Consider the following 22,360-nt stretch of genomic DNA (forward strand, 5'->3'; position numbering starts at 1 on the left):
TGAAAGACATTAACAATGCTTGGGCTAATGTATTCAGGCAGTAATGAACTGATTTATAGAATACAATGGCTTACAAAATACAATTTCTGCAATAATAAAACTAATGAAAATTCATCAGTGTGTTGGGGACAAGATGATATTTCATAAACTTTATCAACTATTATACTTTTGGATAAATAGTAACCTGAACAATATATTGTAAATAATACTGACACTAAGATAACCTTCCTTCACTCTTGACTAGTCACACTTCCACAAGTTCCTACCCATGGTGTATATTTTACTGCTTTCTTTAACCTTTCTGCCACATAAATTGAATTAATGATAATGCCCTTTTATTTCCCTATACTGCATAAGATGCAAAAATGCACTCACCTTTGTTCCCCCTTGCCTTTGCAGCGGCACTATACATACATTCCACCACTCCTCAGGCAACTTATCATGATCCTTACATACAATGAAAATCCTAAGTAACCAATCAACACAGTCAGCCTCATTTCTGAACAAAATCAACTGCAATACCTTTCACCCTAGCCACATTAGATCTCACTTAAGGCTTTCACCAAACCCCTTGCCAAGACTCACTTTGCCTACCTCCCTGACCCAAACACCTTAAATCTAACTAACTATTGAACACATTCAACGATCCTTCAAAGTATTCTCTCCATCTCCTCTTCACCTCATCTCTGCTTGTTACTACTTCCTCATTTGCCCCCTTCACTGACACTGCCATTTATCCTCGCTTTTCTCACCATTAACATGTTCATGAGACAATACTGCGACTGACATGTCAGTGTTTACTCTTGTCCAACTGGCACCTGACTTGACAGTTGCAACACATAAAACGAAAAAAAATTCACCTAAAATCAACAAATTCTGATTAACTTGTGAAATTTTGGTGAGTCATTTCTTGAAGCCTGTTCTCTCACAGTAATACACCTTTATTGAGATATATGGCAAACCTAAGGAGTGCTTGCCATATGTGCAACAGTTACCTCCCAGCAGCAATGCTGGAAGCTGCTGTGGGCTTGCCCTTTAAAAATCTTCTCTAGTCCTTCATGCACACTATCTTCATTGTGGAGTAATATTTGCCTGTAAATGTTTGTAAACTGCTTATAAAGTGTTTACTAATGTATATTACAATATTTCACAAGTTCAAACCTAACCATCACTTTGTGTAAACCACTGCTGTGTCTCACTCAATAAATGCCCCTATGTGTGCACAATAAATGTCTGATCCCTCTGTAAAATTGATGAGAGATGTTGTGAGGTATTGGTTTAAAAGTGTGTTGTTATGTTTCAGGATATTTTGGCTCGATGTAATAAGATGCACAACATCTATTCAATCCCATTACAATGCTCCGTTTCATACATGCATATGGCAAGCGTCTGGTTGTTGCTTTAAGTGACAATGAGCTTGACGATACTTTAGCACAATGTGAATCAAAGTCGTGAGACCGATATTAACAACCTTGAATCTAATGGTACCAATGACATGCCTGAGTCCATTTGTAGGCTTCCACCTACAGGTGCAGGGATATTACAATAAAGAGAGAAGCATACCGTAACATGACTATTCCCCTGCTGCCTCTTCTGTGGATCCAGCCCAGGGAAAGTGATGTGCAGTAATTGCAAATGGTGCTATCATCTCCTCCCCACTGCTCAACCTATTGCACTCCATGCAATACCAACAAGGATATAATATTGTACCAAAAGGTAAGAATGTTATAAATCATAGTGTTACCATCTTTCCTTTCTTTCATACTATTTGCCACTTCCCGCGTTAGCAAGGTAGCGTTAAGAACAGAGGACTGGACCTTTAAGGGAATATTCTCACCTGGCCCCCTCCTCTGTCCTTCTTATGGAAGAAAAATAAAAAAAACGAGAGGGGAGGATTTCCAGCCCCCTGCTCCCTTCAAGTCACCTTCTACGACATGCAGGGAATACGTGGGAAGTATTCTTTCTCCCCTATCCCCAGGGATAATAGTGTTACCATATCAATATAATATTACAAAGTTTATATTATTACATACTTCTGGTTTATAATCCTCCCCTCCAAAAGGAACAGAGAATTGGGCCAAGTGAGGAGTCTTTCCTCTAAGGCTCTGTCTTCTGTTCTTAAATGCTACCATGCTAACAGAGGAAACAGTGAATATGTATGAAAAAATAAAATTCATATAACAATATATGAAATATACCTTCAGTTTATATTTGAAAATATAACAGAAAAGGTCAAATAAATACCCAACCCCTGTCAATATATATCTATATCTCTGATGCCCAGTGTCTCTAGGAACCTATCAAGAGGGTGACCAAGCCAAAAGTCTTCTCCTATTTCTTTCCCTACAGCACTATTTCAATATATTTTTCCATGTCACGAGGTCTTACCCTTTAATCATACTATCATACAACCCTTGTAAACCCTCATCTTGCATTCTTTCCACATGCCGAAACCACAGACTATTACATTTCATTCATTCCATCACTCACAATTCATTCCCTGCCGTATTAAATCTCTCACACACCCTAACCCTCCCCTGAAAAATAATTATGCAGCAAAAAGGTTTACGATATGGATAAGGAAATCTTTCTGAAATGAAAGATGGAACTGAACTCTTGTGAAAAATGTGTGCATTAAATGAGTTTATATTACATAATTCAAAATTCCGTGAATATATATTCTATATTGCAGTCTAAATATGTTTGGAGTTTAATTTTTGGCTATCTGTTATGGTATGTATAGAGCTGGTCATGTAATTCTAGTCCTGTTAAAACCCATCAACCCAATTCATCTTTTGAGGATGCAGCCCTACACAAACAAGAAAAGGGGAAAATGATGATGGCCTCGGAAGCAACTACAGTGTAGTACATGTGTATTGTTAATTTGTAGAGTATTTATCTTCAGTTACCTACATAAAAAAAAAGCTTTCAATCAATGGAGAACGAGAGATCAGCCATTCATTTAAGCTTTGGATTGCTGTCTGCATTACAAATTACAAAAATATTTTTCAATAAATAAACATAAAATTACACTACCTCATTTCATGTCTCTTGTTAAGAACCAAAAACTTTATAAGGACTCACTCTGTATAAAAGTGCCATAAAGAATGAAATTTGAAATGTGCTATCACCATGAAATATTCAAAGATAATTTTCACTCACTCACTCCGAGGTAAACTATCCTCGTCTTCCTCAAACATGGTTCTATCTTTATTCTTCAAATGTTTTAGTATCTCTGCATCATCAAATATACCTTGTTCATTAAGCACTCTGCTGAATCTTCCAGTTCCTCTTACTTCTCCTATTTCATCATCACTGGTAAACCAAAGATGGTGTCTGACATCATCATATTCTGCCTCATCATCAAGGACAGAACTAACATCCTCATCTTCACTTAATATGTCATCTTCAGCAGTTGGTGGTATAAATTTTTTATCTTTTTCAGATGCAAAAGTATTCATAGAATTTTTTTCATCTGAATGCCATGATGAAATCTCATCAGCAGAGGTAAACATAAATTTCCCTGAGCCTTGTCTACTTTCAGTATCAACATCAGATACTGGTTTCCTCTTGTGTTTTATGTCTGCTGAATCTGTTCCATATTTATCATGGTCTGAATGTCTCCTTTCTTTCTCTAATGTTGAATCCAAATCCTGTCCTATCTTTGGTAACACCTCCCTGGTAGCCCACAAGTACACATCCAAAGTCTTCTCTGTACAGTGGGCAATGAATCGCATAAAAGGTCGAGTATCTCCCTCATTGGCAGTTTGTAGACAGTCATAGTACAGAAGACGGTCTTGTTTCCGGATAATCACAGGGGGATAGCCAGCCTATAAGACAAAACACAGTCAAAATATTTTATACCATTATTGTTAATCTTCTAGAAGGTTCCCTTCAGACACAGTCCAGGGACTTCCTTAACCAGAAAACTATTTGCAATTAATTCTGCACTGAAGAAATAAATTAAGGGAATCTGAAGGAAACATGGGCACAATTTTCTCACTACACGTATATGATTATTAAATATATACAATGGATACTGCAAGCATGAATATTCATACACAAAACCAAAAATCCCTCCCCATCTCAATATGCTCGGCACTTAATTCTTTGGAACAGCATTAGACCCTTCCCATCTAAACCACTCATAACCAATGTCCAACCACCATGTAGAAATAAAAAGCTTACCCTAAAATATACATTACTACAAAAAAAAACATATGAATACTGAAATGATTCAATTTGCACAAAAAAATCTAGCTTTAAACTCCACCGCATCACATGTGCACCTAACCGAAACAATATCCTAGCATATATGTCATTCTTTCCCATTTGTGTTCTGGGCTCTACTCAACATTGCAAATATTGATTTAAAATAAACATACCACAGTACCTCTTACCCTAAAGATACAACTTCCATATTTGAAGGCAGTGGACATATTCTCAGTTGTACTGCATTCAGTCTATAAAGACACACATCATCACCACACATTTCTTGACCTAAGGTCCCATTCAGTGGATGTGGCTAGCTTCTTGAGCATGGAAGGGGATCCTGAGGAGGGTCAGCTGCAGAAGGGGTGTGTGATGTCTTCATTGCTGTTTAATTTGTTTATGGATAGGGTGGTTAGGGAGGTAAATGCAAGAGTTTTGGAGAGAGGGGCAAGTATGCAGTCTGTTTCGGATGAGAGGGCCTGGGAAGTGAGTCAGTTGCTGTTCACCGATGATACAACACTGGTGACTGATTCAAATGAGAAACTGTTGAAGTTTGTGACTGAGTATGGAGAAGTGTGTGAAAGGAGAAAGTTGAGAGTAAATGTGAATTAGAGCAAGGTTATTAGGTTCAGCTGGGATGAGGAACAGTTAATTGGGATGTAAGTTTGAATGGAGAAAAACTGGAGGAAGTGAAGTGTTTTAGATATCTGGTAATGGACTTTGCAGCGAAGGTTCTGGGAACGATGTAGAATGTAAGGAAAGAGAGAACTTATCTTGGAGCTGGAAATCCTCCCCTCCCATTTTTTTATTTTCCAAATAAGGGAATAGGGAAGGGGGCCACGTAAGGATATTCCCTCTAAGGCTCGGTCCTCTGTTCTTAACACTACCTCGATAATGTGGGAAATGGTGAATATGTATGAAAAAATCATTTAATATACTTGATCGCTGTTTCCCGCATCAGCAGGGTAACGGGCGAAAAATGGCCCATTCACTCATATACACACATATATATATGTATACAAAAACGCCCATTTATTTTATTTTTTTATTCTTTTATTCATCTATTATAAATGATTGCCGTATCCTGCATCATACTAAAGGCTAAGAATGTTTGTTAGCGTCTGTTTCAAGGATTACGGGAATAATCAAAATAGTAAGTACCTAATGATAAAACAAATAAATAGTCCAGGACATAAATGTTTTTAGAGTGGTGGTTCCAAGAGAAAGATGATCTGCATCAAGGGTGAAAGATGACATCATGACTGTTTAATCTATTTACTGTTTACAGATGGGGTAGTAAGAGAGGCAAATGCAACAGTTGCGGAGAGAAGGGTGGGTCTACATTATGGTGGGGGTTGCTGGAAAAGAGAAAGAGATGAGTCACTTTATGTTTGAGGAGAACATAGCTTAAGTGGCAGACTCAAATGAGAAACTAGGGAACCTGGTGTCAGAATCAGGGACAGTTTGTGTAAGGAGGAAGATGAGAGTTAATATGAATAAAAGTTAGGTGTTAAGAGGGAGTTGAGAGTTAATGTGAATAAAAGTAAGGTGTTATGAAGCTTAACAGGGAAGGAAGAGTCAGGGTGGTATAAATGTGAGTTTGAGCTGAGAGAAGCCAAAGTGTGTATTTTAGGTTCTTGGGTGGACATGGCAGCTGATGGAACTATGAGTGTATGCGAATCATAGGAAGAGAGAGGGGAAATAAGTCCTGGGTGTATCATGGTGAAAGGAGAGGCCAATGTCTATGAGGGTATGTTTGATGATTTAGTAGTCCTAGCAGTGGTGCATGAGTTCTAGTGGTTCGCCTGCAAAATAAAAAGGGGAAGGTGGAAGTGCCACAAAGGAAAGGTCTGAGGACGTGGTGTGGAAAGAGTTTATCCGTGTTAGGAATGAATCTACATGAGGGAGGTGTGGTAGTAAGCTCTTTATGATTGAGCGAGTTGAACAGGATGTACTGAAGTAGTTAGGATATGACATGAATGAGTGATGAGAGACAAAGAGAGTGTGTGTATCAAAAAGCAAGGGAAAAAGGAAGACTCAGAAGATGGTATTTTGATGTGAGAGGTTTTAAGTAATCAAGACTTGAACATACTTTAAAAATCCTAACTAACCAATCACCAACAAAGTTACCTTCTTTACCGAGACATTTATCTATAATTCCATCCACTCCACTCACTTGGTACACTTCATCTTACATGAGACTTTCACAACCTCCTCTATTTTTACAAACCCACAAGCCAGCTCTCTCACTTTGCAACAGATACCTGACCCAAACACCATACATCTGCCGCCACACCAAACACATTCAACAATCCTCTTCACCTTATTTCAAACTGTTATCATTTTCTCATCTGCCCCTCAGTGATGCTCCCATTTGTTTTCTTTTTCATTAATTATTCATACATTTTCCCCTTACTCACCTGCATGAGGAGGAAGTTCATCAAAAGTCGAGCTGTTCTTCCATTACCATCAGAAAAAGGATGTATAAAAACCAATTTATAGTGTGCAAGTGCTGCATATTTAATTGGATGAAGTTTCTGAGCTTCTGGTGAGTTTAGCCAAGCCACAAAATCCTCCATGAGCACTTGAAGATGTGTTGGAGGTGGAGGTATATGATCACTCACATAAACCTAAAAGAAATAATATAGGAACTTGTTTAAGTGACGGCCCATATTTGAACCAGTGACCTGCCAACTTAATATTCTTTTATTCATACTGGCTGACTGTTTCTCCAAGATCTGGGTCAGCTTTTATGAGGGACATACATATCAGCTGATTCCTTCAGCTTTAAATTTTTAAAGATAATGAAACAGATAAAGGTGTAGGCAAGTTATACAATATTATGCTTATATTACATATAGTTAATAATCTGTGCATACAAAAACTGATTCTAACTAAAATGGTCTCTGTATTTTTACCTAGCAATAAGTCACTGCAAACCTAATCTAAATTAGTGTATCTTAGCCTAATCTAATCTTCATTCTTAGATGAAGTTTCACCAAATATGAAATATAAAAAGGTTAGTATTTTGAATTACACTGCTAGGAATGATTTATCATAACATAACCATTCTCCTAAAATAATTTTAGTTCCTCAGTAACAGATAGGCAATTATCACATTTTAGAAAATACATTTTTAAAGCATTTTCACGGTAAAAACCTGCTTTTTCAAATTATAATACGAAAACCAGGATATTTAAATGCCAGATATGGAAACCTTTATGCTTTTTTATATTGTTGTTGCTAGAAAAGTCAAAATATCAATTTCATTTTATGATGTCAAAATTGCCCTTTTAAAGAATGAATTTGAAATCTTATGATGCACCTAAAGGGTTAAGGGTGCCCTATATAACCAAACAGGAGCTGCGGACAAAAAGCTATTCATGCATGACTTGTAAACCTTACTGGTGGTGAAACCTGGATAAGCACCAGAACGGTATGATCTTCCCGAAAAATGATAATTATGAACTAGAGGCAACAAATTCAAATATAAAGAAAAGTAAAATCTTGAGTATAATGAAAGATAATAGATAAATAACTAAGATATGCTGAAGTGATCCTTTTACGAAAGAAAATAGTATATATATCTTGGGAATGCTAGCACACAGGCATGCTCTGGTGCTGATGGAAGAGCCAAACATAACTGGATCATAAATGGAAGAAATACTAGCCTTTAAACTTCATGAAAAAATCATTAGAATCAGTGCAAAACTTAAAAGAAAAAATATATTTTCCACAAGTGCATGCATTAAAACAAGGTTTGTTTAAGTAGAAAAAAATAACATTAACAAATGGAAGAAAAAATAAGTAATATTGCATAAAGAGTTTATAACAGCAGGAAATTTGGTGTTAGAATATGAAGTAGCACACCTGCACTGAATACATAAGTGGGGAATATGTTTAAAAAGACAGAAATATGGAACCTTTTCTCAATTAAGAATGGTTTCTTTTAATATCGGAACCAACATTCATATTCTCATACCAAGAAATTGTGATGATAACTCTGTGGGAAATATCAACATGTATCACGAAGCTGTAAACCATAGGAGTAACAAATAAAAGCACAATTAATTCAAATACTAAACAATACCTGTGTGGTGCGCAGCTGACCCGCTTCTATTGGATCAACATGTCCGAGGACTCTTCTGTGTATTTCCAGAATATCATAAAGAGATATACGCCCAATTCTATGGACTAAAGTTGTGTTGATAAACTTCAATGCTAGGTCTAATCCTAAGATCTCATTATGTTCCATCACACTCTTTCCTGGATGAAGAGAAATAAATAACGGTTTACACACAAAGTGCTGACATGCCAGTACATTGTGACAAACTAATGCGTACCCTTCAAGTCTTTGGTAATACACATCTAGAATAATCCTTCATCTGTGCTAGTCTTACAAACTTTCATCCCTATACAATTCTATTGATTTTTTTGTACCACATTCTTTTTTCTCTTACATTGGAGGCTCCAGTCATGGACAAAAGTCCACATCCAGGTCAGGCCTTAGGTGAAATATCGACAGGTTAATGAAAGGGAAAAGAAGAGACAAGGGATGGTATTTAAGAATGTTGGAGGTTTAAGAATATTGGAGGAAGTGAAAAACCTGTCTTTTAAAATGCACCAGGCCATTGATATTGGGAAAGACATGAAAGACATGAAAGGGTAGAGCGTTCCAAAGCTTTAAGGTGTAGGGAAAGAAACTGTTATCAAATTGGCCCACCCATGAGTTGCTAAGGCCATACGGTAATCACATGACACAGCAGCTTGCCGTATGTTGTGTGGTCTCGCAAGTGATAGGGGCACACTAGCACCCAGCTCTCAGAAGGAAAAACCAAAGGAATACACATAAAAGAAGGAGAGTGAACCAAAAATGCAGCATAGGGTAACTGGGTAAAGTTTTGAAGTTAGCCTGAGAGACTTAATGAGTTTGACTGCTTTTGATTCAACTCTCAAATAAGGATGTATAACTAGATCCACTCCAGATGTGAGAGCAGTACTACATACAAGGTTGGATCACTCTTTCATATATGGGGAGCAACTGTTCAGAAGAAAAGAAATTCTGACATCTAATCAGGACTCCCAGGTTCTCAGAGGCAGAGTTAGTTGTTTCCATAATGTGGGGTGTCCAAGATAGAGTGGATGTTACCAAGTGAGGGATGAAGGAGCAGAATTGAAGGATGTACAGGAATGAAGTGTTGAGTCTTCAGCATAAGAGTGCATTTGCTTATTTGTGAAAGAAAGGAAATCAATGATAAAAAGAAGAAAAAGTGTAAGAAACAGAAAAATCTTGAGGGGCACTGCTGTTGATGGGGAAAGCAGGAGAGGCTGATATGAAGTAGCAAAGTGAGAGGGAAGTCTACCTACAAATCTTTTTTCTATCTATCCTACCTACATGTCTTTTTTATATCTATCCTCCTAATTCCATTTTTGCAAAATCAGTTACCTATCTCCACTATAATTTCTTACTCATCATGAGATATAAGAATCTTTGATTATCTATTCTCCACTCATCTCCTATACTTGGAAGCTCAGTCTCTACTCATTTCCCTCATCTGTATTTGGTCTTTATTTATCTTCCACAAACATTTAGGCCTTTAATGAACTCTCACTTTATGAATGGCCTCTCCTCACTTCCTAAACTTATTGCTGGTCTCCACACATTGACAATGATGAATATGACGTCCAATACTCACCTCCTACACTTAATCTAGTCTCCAAGATCATTCGAGTTTGAGCAAGAGTCATGGTATTTCCTTCAATCCCTGCAGTGTGATATATGTACTGGAAATATGCCTCCTTTTTGATACGTCGAAGGGCAGCAGAAGATACAGGAATCTGGGCAAGATCATCCCTTTTGCTGTCAATGCGATTTAGCATTACAGAATCCATTTCATCAACAAGAGGTCGAGTTCGTCTGCGGTTTCTGTCGAACAGAATTTTCTTGTGATACTTTTAGAACACTAAACTTCTTACAAAACCATCAGTTAACTAATCTGACACACTATTTTCTATACAGAGCTAGGAATCATGTCAAATGTGTTAAAAACATAAACTTGCAAACTTACACAAATATTTCTCATTTCCCTTTATCATATGATACTCTTACCCACTGTCATTTTAAAGAGAAATAGGTAATTCCTTCCCAAAACACTTAATTCTGTCTTCATCCTCTAATATCCCTACTGTATATCTTTTTCAAAACTCTTCTTCACATTCCTTCAAACAATAATTCTTTTATAAAGTATTAAAGAATACCTTACAAAAGATTTATTGTTTGAAGGAATGTGAAGAAATGTTTTGAAAAAGATATACAGTAGGGATATAAGAGGATGAAGATATAGAATTAAAAGTGCACATTTTCCTTCTTTATGTTTCTATTTTACTTCTGTCTTCTCCATACTTATATTTCTGAAGCATGTCAAGGTTAAACTACTCTATTGTGCTTAGTTTTAATTATCACACACAATTATCTACATAATTCACCATTCTGGAAAAAAATACAAATTTACCATACATAACAATCATAAGAGCTTTATAGACTATAGCACAAGCCATCTCAACATACTGTTCAATAAATGAGGTTGGCAAACAGAAAATGAAGAGCTCAACTGGTAAGGAAAGAATGAAAAGTAAAAAGGTACAAGATGAGCGGGGAGATGTACTGAGCCACAAAGATGAAAGTGATACAATGAGTACAAGAACTGTGTTCTTACCTGAGAGCCCGAGAATTAGCTGGAGATATTGCAAGAGCTTGTAAATACATTTTATCAGCCTGAACTACATCATTCCGGTGCTGTTCAAGATATTCTCCATAATGTATGAGAACATCTGGATGACGTGGTGCTAGTGAAAATGCATGTTCCAAGAGTCTGCCAGCCCTTGAACATTTACCAGAGTTAGCTAGCTCCCTGGCAGCTTTCAATGTGTTTAATGCTTCAATTTCAGCATCTGTAATAATTCAATCAAATATAAAAGATTTTAGTTAACACAGCACTATACCCAAATGTGTTACAAAAAGAAACAAAAGATACTATCTAAAGATAAAATCACCATAACAAAATGTTATTGCTGTAACCCAGGAATCTATAAATATACATCCCATGACACTCAGTTAATCCAACATGTCCCTCGGCAGAAAAGACACAGGTTTTGTGTATTTCAGACCAATAATGGTCCCCTGAGGTTTATGTAATTACAAGTAGTGGTGAAGTGAGGAGATGGAATATTTTGAAGGTTTGTTGAATGTGTCTGATGATAGAGTGGCAGATATAGGGTGTTTTGGTCGAGGTGGTGTGTGAAGTGAGAGGGTCAGAGAGAATGGTTTGGTAAACAGAGAAGAGGTAGTGAAAGCTCTGCGGAAGATGAAAGCCGGCAAGGTGGCGGGTTTTGATGGTATTGTAGTGGAATTTATTAAAAAAGAGGGTGACTGTGTTGTTGACTGGTTGGTAAGGATATTCAACGTACGTATGTTTCATGGTAAAGTGCCTGAGGATTGGCGGAATGCATGCATAGTACAATTGTACAAAGGCAAAGGGGATAAAGGAGAGTGTTCAAATAACAGAGGTATAAGTTTGTCGAGTATTCCAGGGAAATTATATGGGAGGGTATTGATTGAGAGGGTCAAGGCATGCACAGAGCATCAGATTGGGGAAGAACAGTGTGGTTTCAGAAGAGGTAGAGGATGTATGGATCAAGTGTTTGCTTTGAAGAATGTATGTGAGAAATGCTTAGAAAAACAGATGGATTTGTATGTAGCATTTATGGATGTGGAGAGGGGATATGATAGAGATGCTTTATGGAAGGTATTAAGAGTATATGGTGTGGGAGGTAAGTTGCTAGAAGCAGTGAAAAGTTTTTATCAAGGATGTAAGGCATATGTATGAGTAGGAAGAGAGGAAAGGGATTGGTTCCCAGTGAATGTAGGTTTGCGGCAGGGGTGTGTGATGTCTCCATGGTTGTTTAATTTGTTTATAGATGGGGATTTTAGGGAAGTGAATGCAAGGGCTTTGGAGAGGGGCAAGTATGCAGTCTGTTGTGGATGAGAGGGCTTGGGAAGTGAGTCAGTTGTTGTTCGCTGATGATACAGTGCTGGTGGCTGATTTAGGTGAGAAACTGCAGAAGCTGGTGACTGAGTTTGGTAAAGTGTGTGAAAGAAGAATGCTGAGAGTAAATGTGAATAAGAGCAAGGTTATTAGGTAAAGTAGGGGTAAGGGACAAGTTAATTGGGATGTAAGTTTGAATGGAGAAAAACTGAAGGAAGAAGTGTTTTAAATAACTGGGAGTGGATTTAGCAGCGGATGGAACCATGGAAGCGGAAGTGAGTCACAGGGTGGGGGAGGGGGCAAAGGTTCTGGGAGCGTTGAAGAATGTGCGGAAGGCGAGAATATTATCTGAGAGCAAAAATGGGCATGTTTGAAGGAATAGGGGTTCCAACAATGTTATATGGTTGCGAGGCATAGGCTACAGATAGGGTTGGGAGGAGGAGGGTGGATGTATTGGAAATGAAATGTTTGAGGACAATATGTGGTGTGAGGTGGTTTGATCAAGTAAGTAATGAAAGGGTAAGAGAGATGTGTGGTAATAAAAAGTGTCGTTGAGAGAGCAGAAGAGGATATATTGAAATGGTTTGGTCACATGGAGAGAATGAGTGAGGAAAGATTGACAAAGAGGATATGAAAGATTGACAAAGAGGATATATATGTCAGAGGTGGGGGGAACGAGGAGTGGGAGACCAAACTGGAGGTGGAAGAATGGCATGAAAAAGATTTTGAGCAATTGGGGCCTGAACATACAGGAGGGTGAAAGACGTGCAAGGAACTGAGTGAATTAGAATATGGTATACCAGGGTAGATGTGCTGTCAATGGATTGAACCAGAGCATGTGAAGCGTCTGGGGTAAACCATGGAAAGTTTTGTGGGGCCTGAGTGTGGAAAGGGAGCTATGGTTTCAGTGCATTACACATGACAGCTAGAGACTGAGTGTGAATGAATGTGGCCTTTGTTGTCTTTTCCTAGCACTAACTCATGCACGTGCAGGGGGGAGGGGAGTGCCATTTCATGAGTGGTGGGGTGGTGACGGGAATGGATGAAGGCAGCAAGCATGGATATGTACATGTGTATATATGCGTATGTCTGTGTATGTATATGTATTTATACGTTGAAATGTATAGGTATGTATGTGTATGTGTGCGGGCGTTTATGTATATACATGTGTATGTGTGTGGGCGTTTATGTATATACATGAGTATGTGGGTGGGTTGGGCCATTCTTTCGTCTGTTTCCTTGCGCTACCTCGCTAGCGCAGGAGACAGCTACTAAAAAAAAAAAAAAAAATCTTTAGTAAGCATGAAGCGTCCTACATAATCCTGACTAATAACATACTAGTGGATCCATTACAATTTGCAGAACTCTATTCCATCTAGAGCAATCACTTTCAAGAATGTTAGGTTATGTCTGGCTAAGCTAAGTTTCTTGAGTTGGTACAACAAAGATGAGCATTAACATGAGAAAGAAACCCGCTGAGAGGTACATCAACGTGTCCACATAAATAAGTACATGTTTATATGGTTACATGAGGAGGTAAGTAAGGACCAGAAAAAAAAAAAGCTCAATAGCTGTATCAAAAGATAAAGAAGTTCTATTTCTTCCAGTTGGTATTACATTAATACATTTGTAACCATCATTAACCTACGTTTTTGCACCATTTTCCAGTTTGGGACAATATTATGCATTGTAAGATCCACATCAACTCAAATTTTCAGCTATTTTTCCTACTCAGCCCATGTTAATACATTTTTTGATCTATACTTATAAAAATTTTGGATGTACTTCAGGATATTGTATTTAAAAAATGACATCAATATAATCTATGTTAATGTGAGACCCTCCTGTACTGTGCCTCTTTTGTAAATCAATACAATAAACATAAAAAGAATCACAGCATCATCCAACACAGCAGAACATACCCTTACATTCTTTAAACAGGCTGATGTAGGTAAAATCAAATAATACTAACAGTATAATACTGAGTCCACTGATATAATTTTTAATGACAATGATCAAGTTATTTCTGTCGAGGATCCTAAGTCAATATCACACACACCACCTTTCTATTCTTTAAAAACTATACAATCTCAGCAAAACAAAATTACTTTATGTCCATAGCTAATCTGGCAAACTAAAAATTCTAACTAAAACTGAAAAATAAAATATATTTTGGCTGCTATGAGAAGTAAATTAAGGTTTCCATATGCTGTGATGGTTTCTTAAAGCGTTTCAGCTACTTTTACATCATTAACCCCACACTTTCCTTAAGCTTCAAAGTCCTCCCCACTTATTATGGTATTATATGAAGAGTTTATCCAGTAATTTTGTTAGCAAAATTCAGCTACAATACAGAAACAGCACTCATAGATGTGGAAGAAATGCATATCAAAGGACTCCCAATACTTAGCAGTGATACAGATGAGAGGAGCATTATTGCTTTCTCTATAAATGTGACTGTGATGAGGGCTATGACTATTGGGGAAACAGGGTAAAATTATGAGAAATCAAGAAATAACAAATGAACCCACAAAAAATTTCATCTAACCTCATCTAGGGGCTAAGACTTACTTTAATTCTTAAATCTTTAAACACAAACAAAACAAAAAAATCGATAGCATATTGGTTTGCTGCACATAAAGAAAGCAAAAACTAAATAAATACAGCAAACAAACTTCCCAGTAGCTGAGTACACTCAGCACCCCATTCCTATATTCTGCAAAGGAAATTACAAATACGATATATCTAGGATTTTAGTGGAAGCTAAATGAGGTTTTCATAAATTGTGTTTCCTAAAAGTGCATCACTTATTCTACAATACAGTTTCCCTGATAATTATAGCCCTCCCCACTATTACATGAATCACTGCAGGATAAGTAAATAAGTCTTCAAATCTTGCTCCCCCCTCAAAATCATGATAAATTATCAGTTTAATTCTGCACTGAAACTAGCTCTGAATGACGACTAATTTTGTTCTACATGGTTCAAGTAGTGTTTACAGAATATGAGTTACAGGTCTTGATTAAAAAGCATTCCAGTTTAACCTGTGATGTCAAATAAAGCAAAAGTAGGAAAGGGTCATGAATATTGAGGAAAACATGGGATTAATTAATATAAAAATACTGAAATATTTCCAAAATATCCTAAAACAGACAACAGGCCAATCAGCCAGTTATACCACTATTCAACTTCCCCACAAGTGACTATTCCATACAATGCCCAGCAGCACACCAATTCAATGACAGTATATTCCTACTGAATATCCCTACTACTGGAAGAGATCAAATTAGATTTCATAAACTCTATTGATTTTTTCCATGGGCTTTACCCACCAGCATGATAACACATATAAGTGGGTATAAAAAAGTGAATGTAGGTTGCGGCAGGGGTGTGTGATGTCTCCATGGTTGTTTAATTTGTTTATGGATCGGGTTGTTAGGGAGGTGAATGCAAGAGTTTTGGAAAGAGGGGCAAATATGCAGTCTGTTGTGGATGAGAGAGCATGGGAAGTGAGTCAGTTGTTGGTCGCTGATGATACAGCGCTGGTGGCTGATTCATGTGAGAAACTGCAGAAGCTGGTGACTGAGTCTGGCAAAGTGTGTGAAAGAAGAAAGTTGAGAGCAAATGTGAATAAGAGCAAGGTTATTAGGTACAGTAGGGTTGAGGGTCAAGTCAATTGGGAGGTAAGTTTGAATGGAGAAAAACTGGAGGAAGTGAAGTGTTTTAGATATCTGGGAGTGGATTTGGCAGCGGATGGAACCATGGAAGTGGAAGTGAATCATAGGGTGGGGGTTGGGGGCGAAAATTCTGGGAGCCTTGAAGAATGTGTGGAAGTCGAGAACATTATCTTGGAAAGCAAAAATGGGTATGTTTGAAGGAATAGTGGTTCCAACAATGTTGTATGGTTGCAAGGCATGGGCTATGGATAGAGTTGTGCGCAGGAGGGTGGATGTGCTGGAAATGAGATGTTTGAGGACAATATGTGGTGTGAGGTGGTTTGATTGAGTAAGTAATAATGGGGTAAGAGAGATATGTGTGGTAATAAAAAGAGTGTGGTTGAGAGAGCAGAAGAGGGTGTTTTGAAATGGTTTGGTCACATGGAGAGAATGAGTGAGGAAAGATTGACCTAGAGGATATATGCGTCAGAGGTGGAAGGAACGAGGAGAAGTGGGAGACCGAATTGGAGGTGGAAAGATGGAGTGAAAAATATTTTGAGTGATTGGGGCCTGAACATGCTGGAGGGTGAAAGGCGTGCGAGGAAAAGAGTGAATTGGAAAGATGTGGTTTACCGGGGTCGACGTGCTGTCAATGGATTGAACCAGGGCATGTGAATTGTCTTGGGTAAACCATGGAAAGTTCTGTGGGGCCTGGATGTGGAAAGGGAGCTGTGGTTTAGGTGAATTATTACATGACAGCTAGAGACTGAGTGTGAACGAATGGGGCCTTTGTTGTCTTCCTAGCGCTACCTCGCACACATGGGGTGGGGTATTTCATGTGTGGCAGGGTGGTGATGGGAATGAATAAAGGCAGACAGTATGAATTATGTACATGTGTATATATGTATATGTCTATGTGTGTATATATATGTATACGTTGAGATGTATAGGTATGTATATTTGCGTGTGTGGATGTGTATGTATATACATGTGTATGTGGGTGGGTTGGGCCATTCTTTCGTCTGTTTCCTTGCCCTACCTCGCTAATGTGGGAGACAGCGACAAAGCAAAATAAATAAAATAACATAACCCTAATCAGTGTTGTCTTATTTGATATCTTTTACTATGACAATGAATTCCAAATCATATTATAAAATGTTCAATCCATGGCTAATATTATCTGTGCCTCCCTTAGCCACGTGAAAAGTTTACGCAGTTTTTCTATTCTAAGCAAGTTATGTCTTTCTACTCTTACCACCCTAATCCATGAGTTTCATATTTCTTCCTCTATAACAGACAGCCTCAAAGGGACCTAGTGGTTTGATGTCTGAATTCTTTTGTGTGCATTCTCCAAACACTGCACAAGCATTGCAGAACAAAATCACTCAATATAAAAAGCTAGTTTTCAAAGCATGGGTAAATTTATAAACTACCTAAATCGCTTCCAAGAAGTCATAGGCCTGGACATGTAGTCCACTGATATGGGTTTCTTCTCATTTACAGCATCTTAGTTAAATTGCCAAAGTTATTAAAATAATAATGTGGCACAAGCACAGTGTACTGTTCTATATCTATCATTAAGTAGCATACTTATTTCACTACATTTCTATCAGCTTCGAATATTGTGATCAGGTGCAATGCTAGTGTTTAGAAAAGACAATACCGAATGTGAAGAATGATTTGGACAATCAAATCTTGATGAACATTATTTGGTTAAGCAACAGTAGTGCAGATTATGTATATTGTATCTGGGATAATGTTGGAAAGCCCAACTCATGAATGTCCAACCAACAATCATCCATACTACAAACAAATAATGGTAATACTTAATTCCTAGTCTACAACAGAATCAACTTCTCATGCTTAAGAACCACATAATTACTTGAATGGGCATCTTTTTCATCAAGTTTGCTTAATAAGATGTTTTACCAATATAAACTTCAGATTTCATTATTCAGCACATTATTCAATCAACTCTTATGTGAGCCATCATAATTCATATTTGCAGACTTACAAACGATTCAATTTACGAACATGGTCCAGGAAAGTTACCTGTCTGTAAGTTGGGGGTCTCCCTGTAATATAAAAACAGGTAACACACTTGTAAAATATCAACAGAATCTATAAGATTTTCACCAGGTATACAGAATATTAGAAATATCCAAAATTTAATTCTGTTGATGGGGATTACATAGGTGTTTACCATCTTAACTGTTCGCCAACATTCAAAAACATTCTTGGAGCTCAATCATGAGTGTGAGAGGTATATTTTACCTAGAATATTGAGTATCATGATAAATCGTGACTTCAAGGGAGGTTAGATAGGGTTTTCACTGGTCCTGTTGACTGTTTATGTATATTGCTTTTACTTATATCAGAACTTATATTTTCCCTAATATACAGTACAGTACTACTATCACTTAATTCAATGATGTTTTAAAATATACTTACAAAATTGTTACTGTACTTTCTTGACACTATTCAAGCACTTTAAAAATACAGATTCCAAATCCCAAATTAATAGCAAAGCTGACTGCCAAAATAACTTCAAAATATACAATTAATATTCAATATTATGTTCTACACTTCTAAATCGGCTTTCAAGTGTAAGGAACACATTAGTACCAATTTCATTTCAAGAAACTTTGTCAGCACTAAACAATTCACCAGTAAAATAGAGGTAGTAAAGGTCTATTTATGCTCTACAACAAAACTAGTTATAGAAAAAGGCTACTTATGTTCTATGTGCTCTATATAGTTTGCTATGATTATTGAACTACCTGTGTAGGGCCAATCTATCATATCTTTCATAATGAATGACATTAAGGTAAAATTAATATAACAGAAACTGTAGGGTTAATCAACAGAGTTCATGTTACTTCTCTTGAGAAAAGGGACTACATAATAAGGTGAGGTGCCTGCAGTATGGAGTTAACTACTGTAAAAGTAACAACCAAGTCTGAAATGTCTTTTCCATGAATAGGTTCACTTACAGGTTGCATCATAAACTTATTGATAACCAGTTTCCTAAAATCATACTGTGGTAAAAGTCTCCACGTGTTACCACCTGCCTGTATTAGTCGCTATTAATATCAGTTTTTTGTATTTAAAACTTTTTCATACTTTCTAAATTTAAAGGACTTCAACAACATATTCGAAAAGATGCTTCCTATTGAATATATTTTACACCATGTATTTTTATATCAAATCATTGGTAAGATCCTCCATTAACTGCCTTAATCCAACTCTGGACATCCTACACCTCTCCTATCATTCCTGTAATTTCTCAATACATCGTATCCACTCTGGCTAATTTCTGCATCTCCTATTTGATGACTTGTCCAAGTCTAACCGATCATAATAATGTCAGTTTGTTTGTCTTTCACAACACACTCACAATCTGCAATTTTACTCACTATGCTTCATGAACTAAAAAAAACATAATTTGGGTTTTTTCTCACTTCTTGCTTAATATTTATGACAATAAAACTGTTAACTGTGTCTCTCTGCATTAACTAGATCTTACGTAACCAGCATCACCTACAAAACAATGTCTTTCCTTACTACCTGCATCAAACATATTCACACTATGTGCATGAACATTTTTGTACTTTGAGATGTCCTTAGATCTCTAATAACTTACTTTTATCCTCTAGCTCTGTTGACTGCTTCTTAGATACTGCCTGCTCCCCGTCATGCGCTCCAAGCAACGCCATCGCCACGTATCCATCATCCATAAGTTCGATATCTGCTCCAGCTGGAAGTGCACCCAGTGAGGTACTTAAAGTACCCTCTACCGACGTGTACAACATCCAATAATTGCGCATTACGGATACTATCACAGCAAATATCACTCCACAAAGGAATACTATGAATAATGTCACCTTATTCATCTCTTCACTCTGTAGTTTTCGGACATTATTACAAGATAACACATCACTGAAGCTGCGAAATAAGCAGACACGTCTGAACACCTTGAGCATTTGTTGTGGTGTTACGTCATCAGTGTCTTGCTGTTGGACGGCAGTGACTGGGTGCTTGAAACTGAATTATTACACACTACAATTAATTATCTGAATTAAATACTTCACCGAGTTTTCTTAAATATTTCAAGTTTTCTTTGCAGAGATTTCAATTATATTTTATAGCATATTCTGTTATCTAAATTGAAGGAATCTTGAATGCTACTCTACCGGGAAATTCAAATTTTACCCTAAAATTTTTGTGAATTCTTCCATTATATATAAATATATATATATATATATATATATATATATATACATATATATTATATATATGTATATATACATATATATTTGTATATATATATATAATATATATATATATATATATATATATATATATATATATATATATATATATATATATATATATATATATATATATATATATTATATATATATATATATATATATATATATATATATATATATATATATCAATATCTATCTATCTATCTATACATATATATATAATATATATATCTATCTATATATATATTTTTTCCATACTATTCGCATCTCCCGCGTTAGCGAAGTAGCGTTAAGAACAGAGGACTAAGCCTTCGAGGGAAATCCTCACTTGGCCCCCTTGTGTGTGAGTGTGTGTGTGTTAAATGTAAATCTTGTACATATGGGTTCTCGTGATAGGCATGAATATCGAATGTAGTCCGGTACACGTGGTAAAAAAAAAAAGTAATAAATGTCCTTACATTGTTTATTCTCGTGGCCGCATTATCTGCTTAACCTTTCCCTATTGATCCTTGAGATCGAGCTACTCTATCGCGTTCTACTAGTCCATCAGCATTTGTGTACTTGACCTTTAGGTCTGACCTCGTTGTATGTACTTGTTTCTCCAGTTTCCGGAATGGAAGCTTATATTTTCCTGGATTATTTTTTTTTCTCCTCAACATTTTACCTTCATTCATTTTTTGCCTTCATTATCTTTTCTGTTATTCGTTAATCTATCTTTTTCAACATTTTACCTTCATTCATTTTTTGCTTCCTTTGTCTTTTTTGTTATACGTTAATCTATCTTTTTTTTTTTTTTGTCTTGACAGTTTGTGTGTGCTCGCTGGGGATTTCTATGTCACTTCCCACCACTTCCGTTGTGGGCTTCTCTGAAACCTATAGTTACTAGTAAATCCATAAATCCAGTTCTTCCGTGCTCACAGTGTCTGTCTTGTCGACCATCGTGACTGACATTATCTTTCCAGTTTATGTCTGTTTTGACCAGGCGTTTACATTTAACGACCAGACACCTTCGACTGATGACCAATCGTGCCAAGTCCTTCAACGTGGCTGTTTCTTCCTCCTCTGGTGTTGCTGTCACTCTGGGGGAGGTTGTATCATCATCAATGGACGGAAAGGAGTACAATCTCATCAAAGAAATTTTCATTCCAAGTCCACTCTTTCCCTTCTACCGGCTGTAGCGCAACTCTGAAACTGCAGGAATCCCGGGAAATGGCGGTTTGAAAAAAAAAAAAAAATAATAAAAGAAAGAGTACCCGGCGGTTATCGGGAAAAATAACTGGCGTCTTAAAAATGCCAAGACCAACCGGCAGTTGCTTATAACCCTACCTATACTCTGCAGAACCAATATCCCAAATTTGAGGTCTTTAGGTACAATGCTTCAGCCGTCATCGTAACGAACTCCAAAAACAAGTGTTCCAAAGATCTCTTCTAGTTCCTCATCAACTCCTCGCTAGGTCCTCCCCAGATCTTCTTTAGATCCCTTCCAGGTCTTCTCTGGTCCTCCAACATATCTTCCGCAAATCCTCCCCAGGTCTTCCTCAACTTTACTTCAAGTTCTCCCCAAATGTTTTAAAACCTAAATCGGGTATACCTAAGGTCCTCTCTTCATCTTCTCCATGATCAAGATCAATGTTATTTTCCTGGCTCATGCCTACCACTTTTTTTTTTTAATTGCATCATGCGTTCTTATGCTCCAGTTATTAGCAAGCTAAGTATCAGGCTAATTCAGAGAGTAACATCTAGTTTGCCCCAGTCTCTCTACTACCTTATTTACCTTACAGAGAACATTAGCACTATGAGCTCAGCAATCAACGAAATCTGCATTTACTAGTCTTACAGAACAATTAGAAGCACAAGCGTCTCAAGGTACATTCCTTGGTTATTCTGCATACACTGTACACCACAGACGCTAGATGTGTTTATATCAATAAACCGTAGCCATATGGGCCAAACTACTAAGGTTAAGGAGTCTATGTTCACATGCCTTCACATCTACTACCAGACTAATCTTTCATCTACCAAGTCTAGTTTAGAAATGAAATACTGTACCTAATCGAGCAACAACATTAAATAAGAAACAGGTAATCACTTATACTAAAGTTCTGCAACCTCTTTTCCCGTATCTTAGTTCCTGTATCAGTATATGTGTGAACAAGGCTGCACAGACAAAGCT

General features: G+C 37.0%; 1 protein-coding gene across 1 annotated transcript; it reads right to left on the reverse strand.

The window, feature by feature from the left end:
* Positions 1–13: 13 nt before the first annotated feature.
* Positions 14–19,909, reverse strand: Fic (FIC domain protein adenylyltransferase). The gene is made up of 6 exons (XM_071675685.1): positions 19,557–19,909; positions 10,929–11,163; positions 9,909–10,138; positions 8,303–8,478; positions 6,633–6,842; positions 14–3,830 (listed from the first exon to the last, which is right to left on the reverse strand). The coding sequence occupies exons 1-6, from the start codon at positions 19,894–19,896 to the stop codon at positions 3,159–3,161; spliced, it is 1,863 nt and encodes a 620-aa protein (XP_071531786.1). The 5' UTR covers positions 19,897–19,909; the 3' UTR covers positions 14–3,158.
* Between the last annotated feature and the right edge of the window lie 2,451 nt (positions 19,910–22,360).

The sequence above is a fragment of the Panulirus ornatus genome, chromosome 21 (genome assembly GCF_036320965.1).
Source record: "Panulirus ornatus isolate Po-2019 chromosome 21, ASM3632096v1, whole genome shotgun sequence".
In the NCBI taxonomy this organism is placed as follows: Eukaryota; Metazoa; Arthropoda; class Malacostraca; order Decapoda; family Palinuridae; genus Panulirus; species Panulirus ornatus.

Bases quoted from the DNA above. Each gene is read 5' to 3' on its own strand.
- Fic (XM_071675685.1), bottom strand. From the start codon at position 19,896: ATGCTCAAGGTGTTCAGACGTGTCTGCTTATTTCGCAGCTTCAGTGAT. The intron at 6,843-8,302 runs GTATTGTTTAGT...TATTTCTTTTAG, and splicing joins GTCAGCTGCGCACCACACAG to GTTTATGTGAGTGATCATAT. The intron at 3,831-6,632 runs GTGAGTAAGGGG...TTTGTCTTATAG, and splicing joins TGAACTTCCTCCTCATGCAG to GCTGGCTATCCCCCTGTGAT.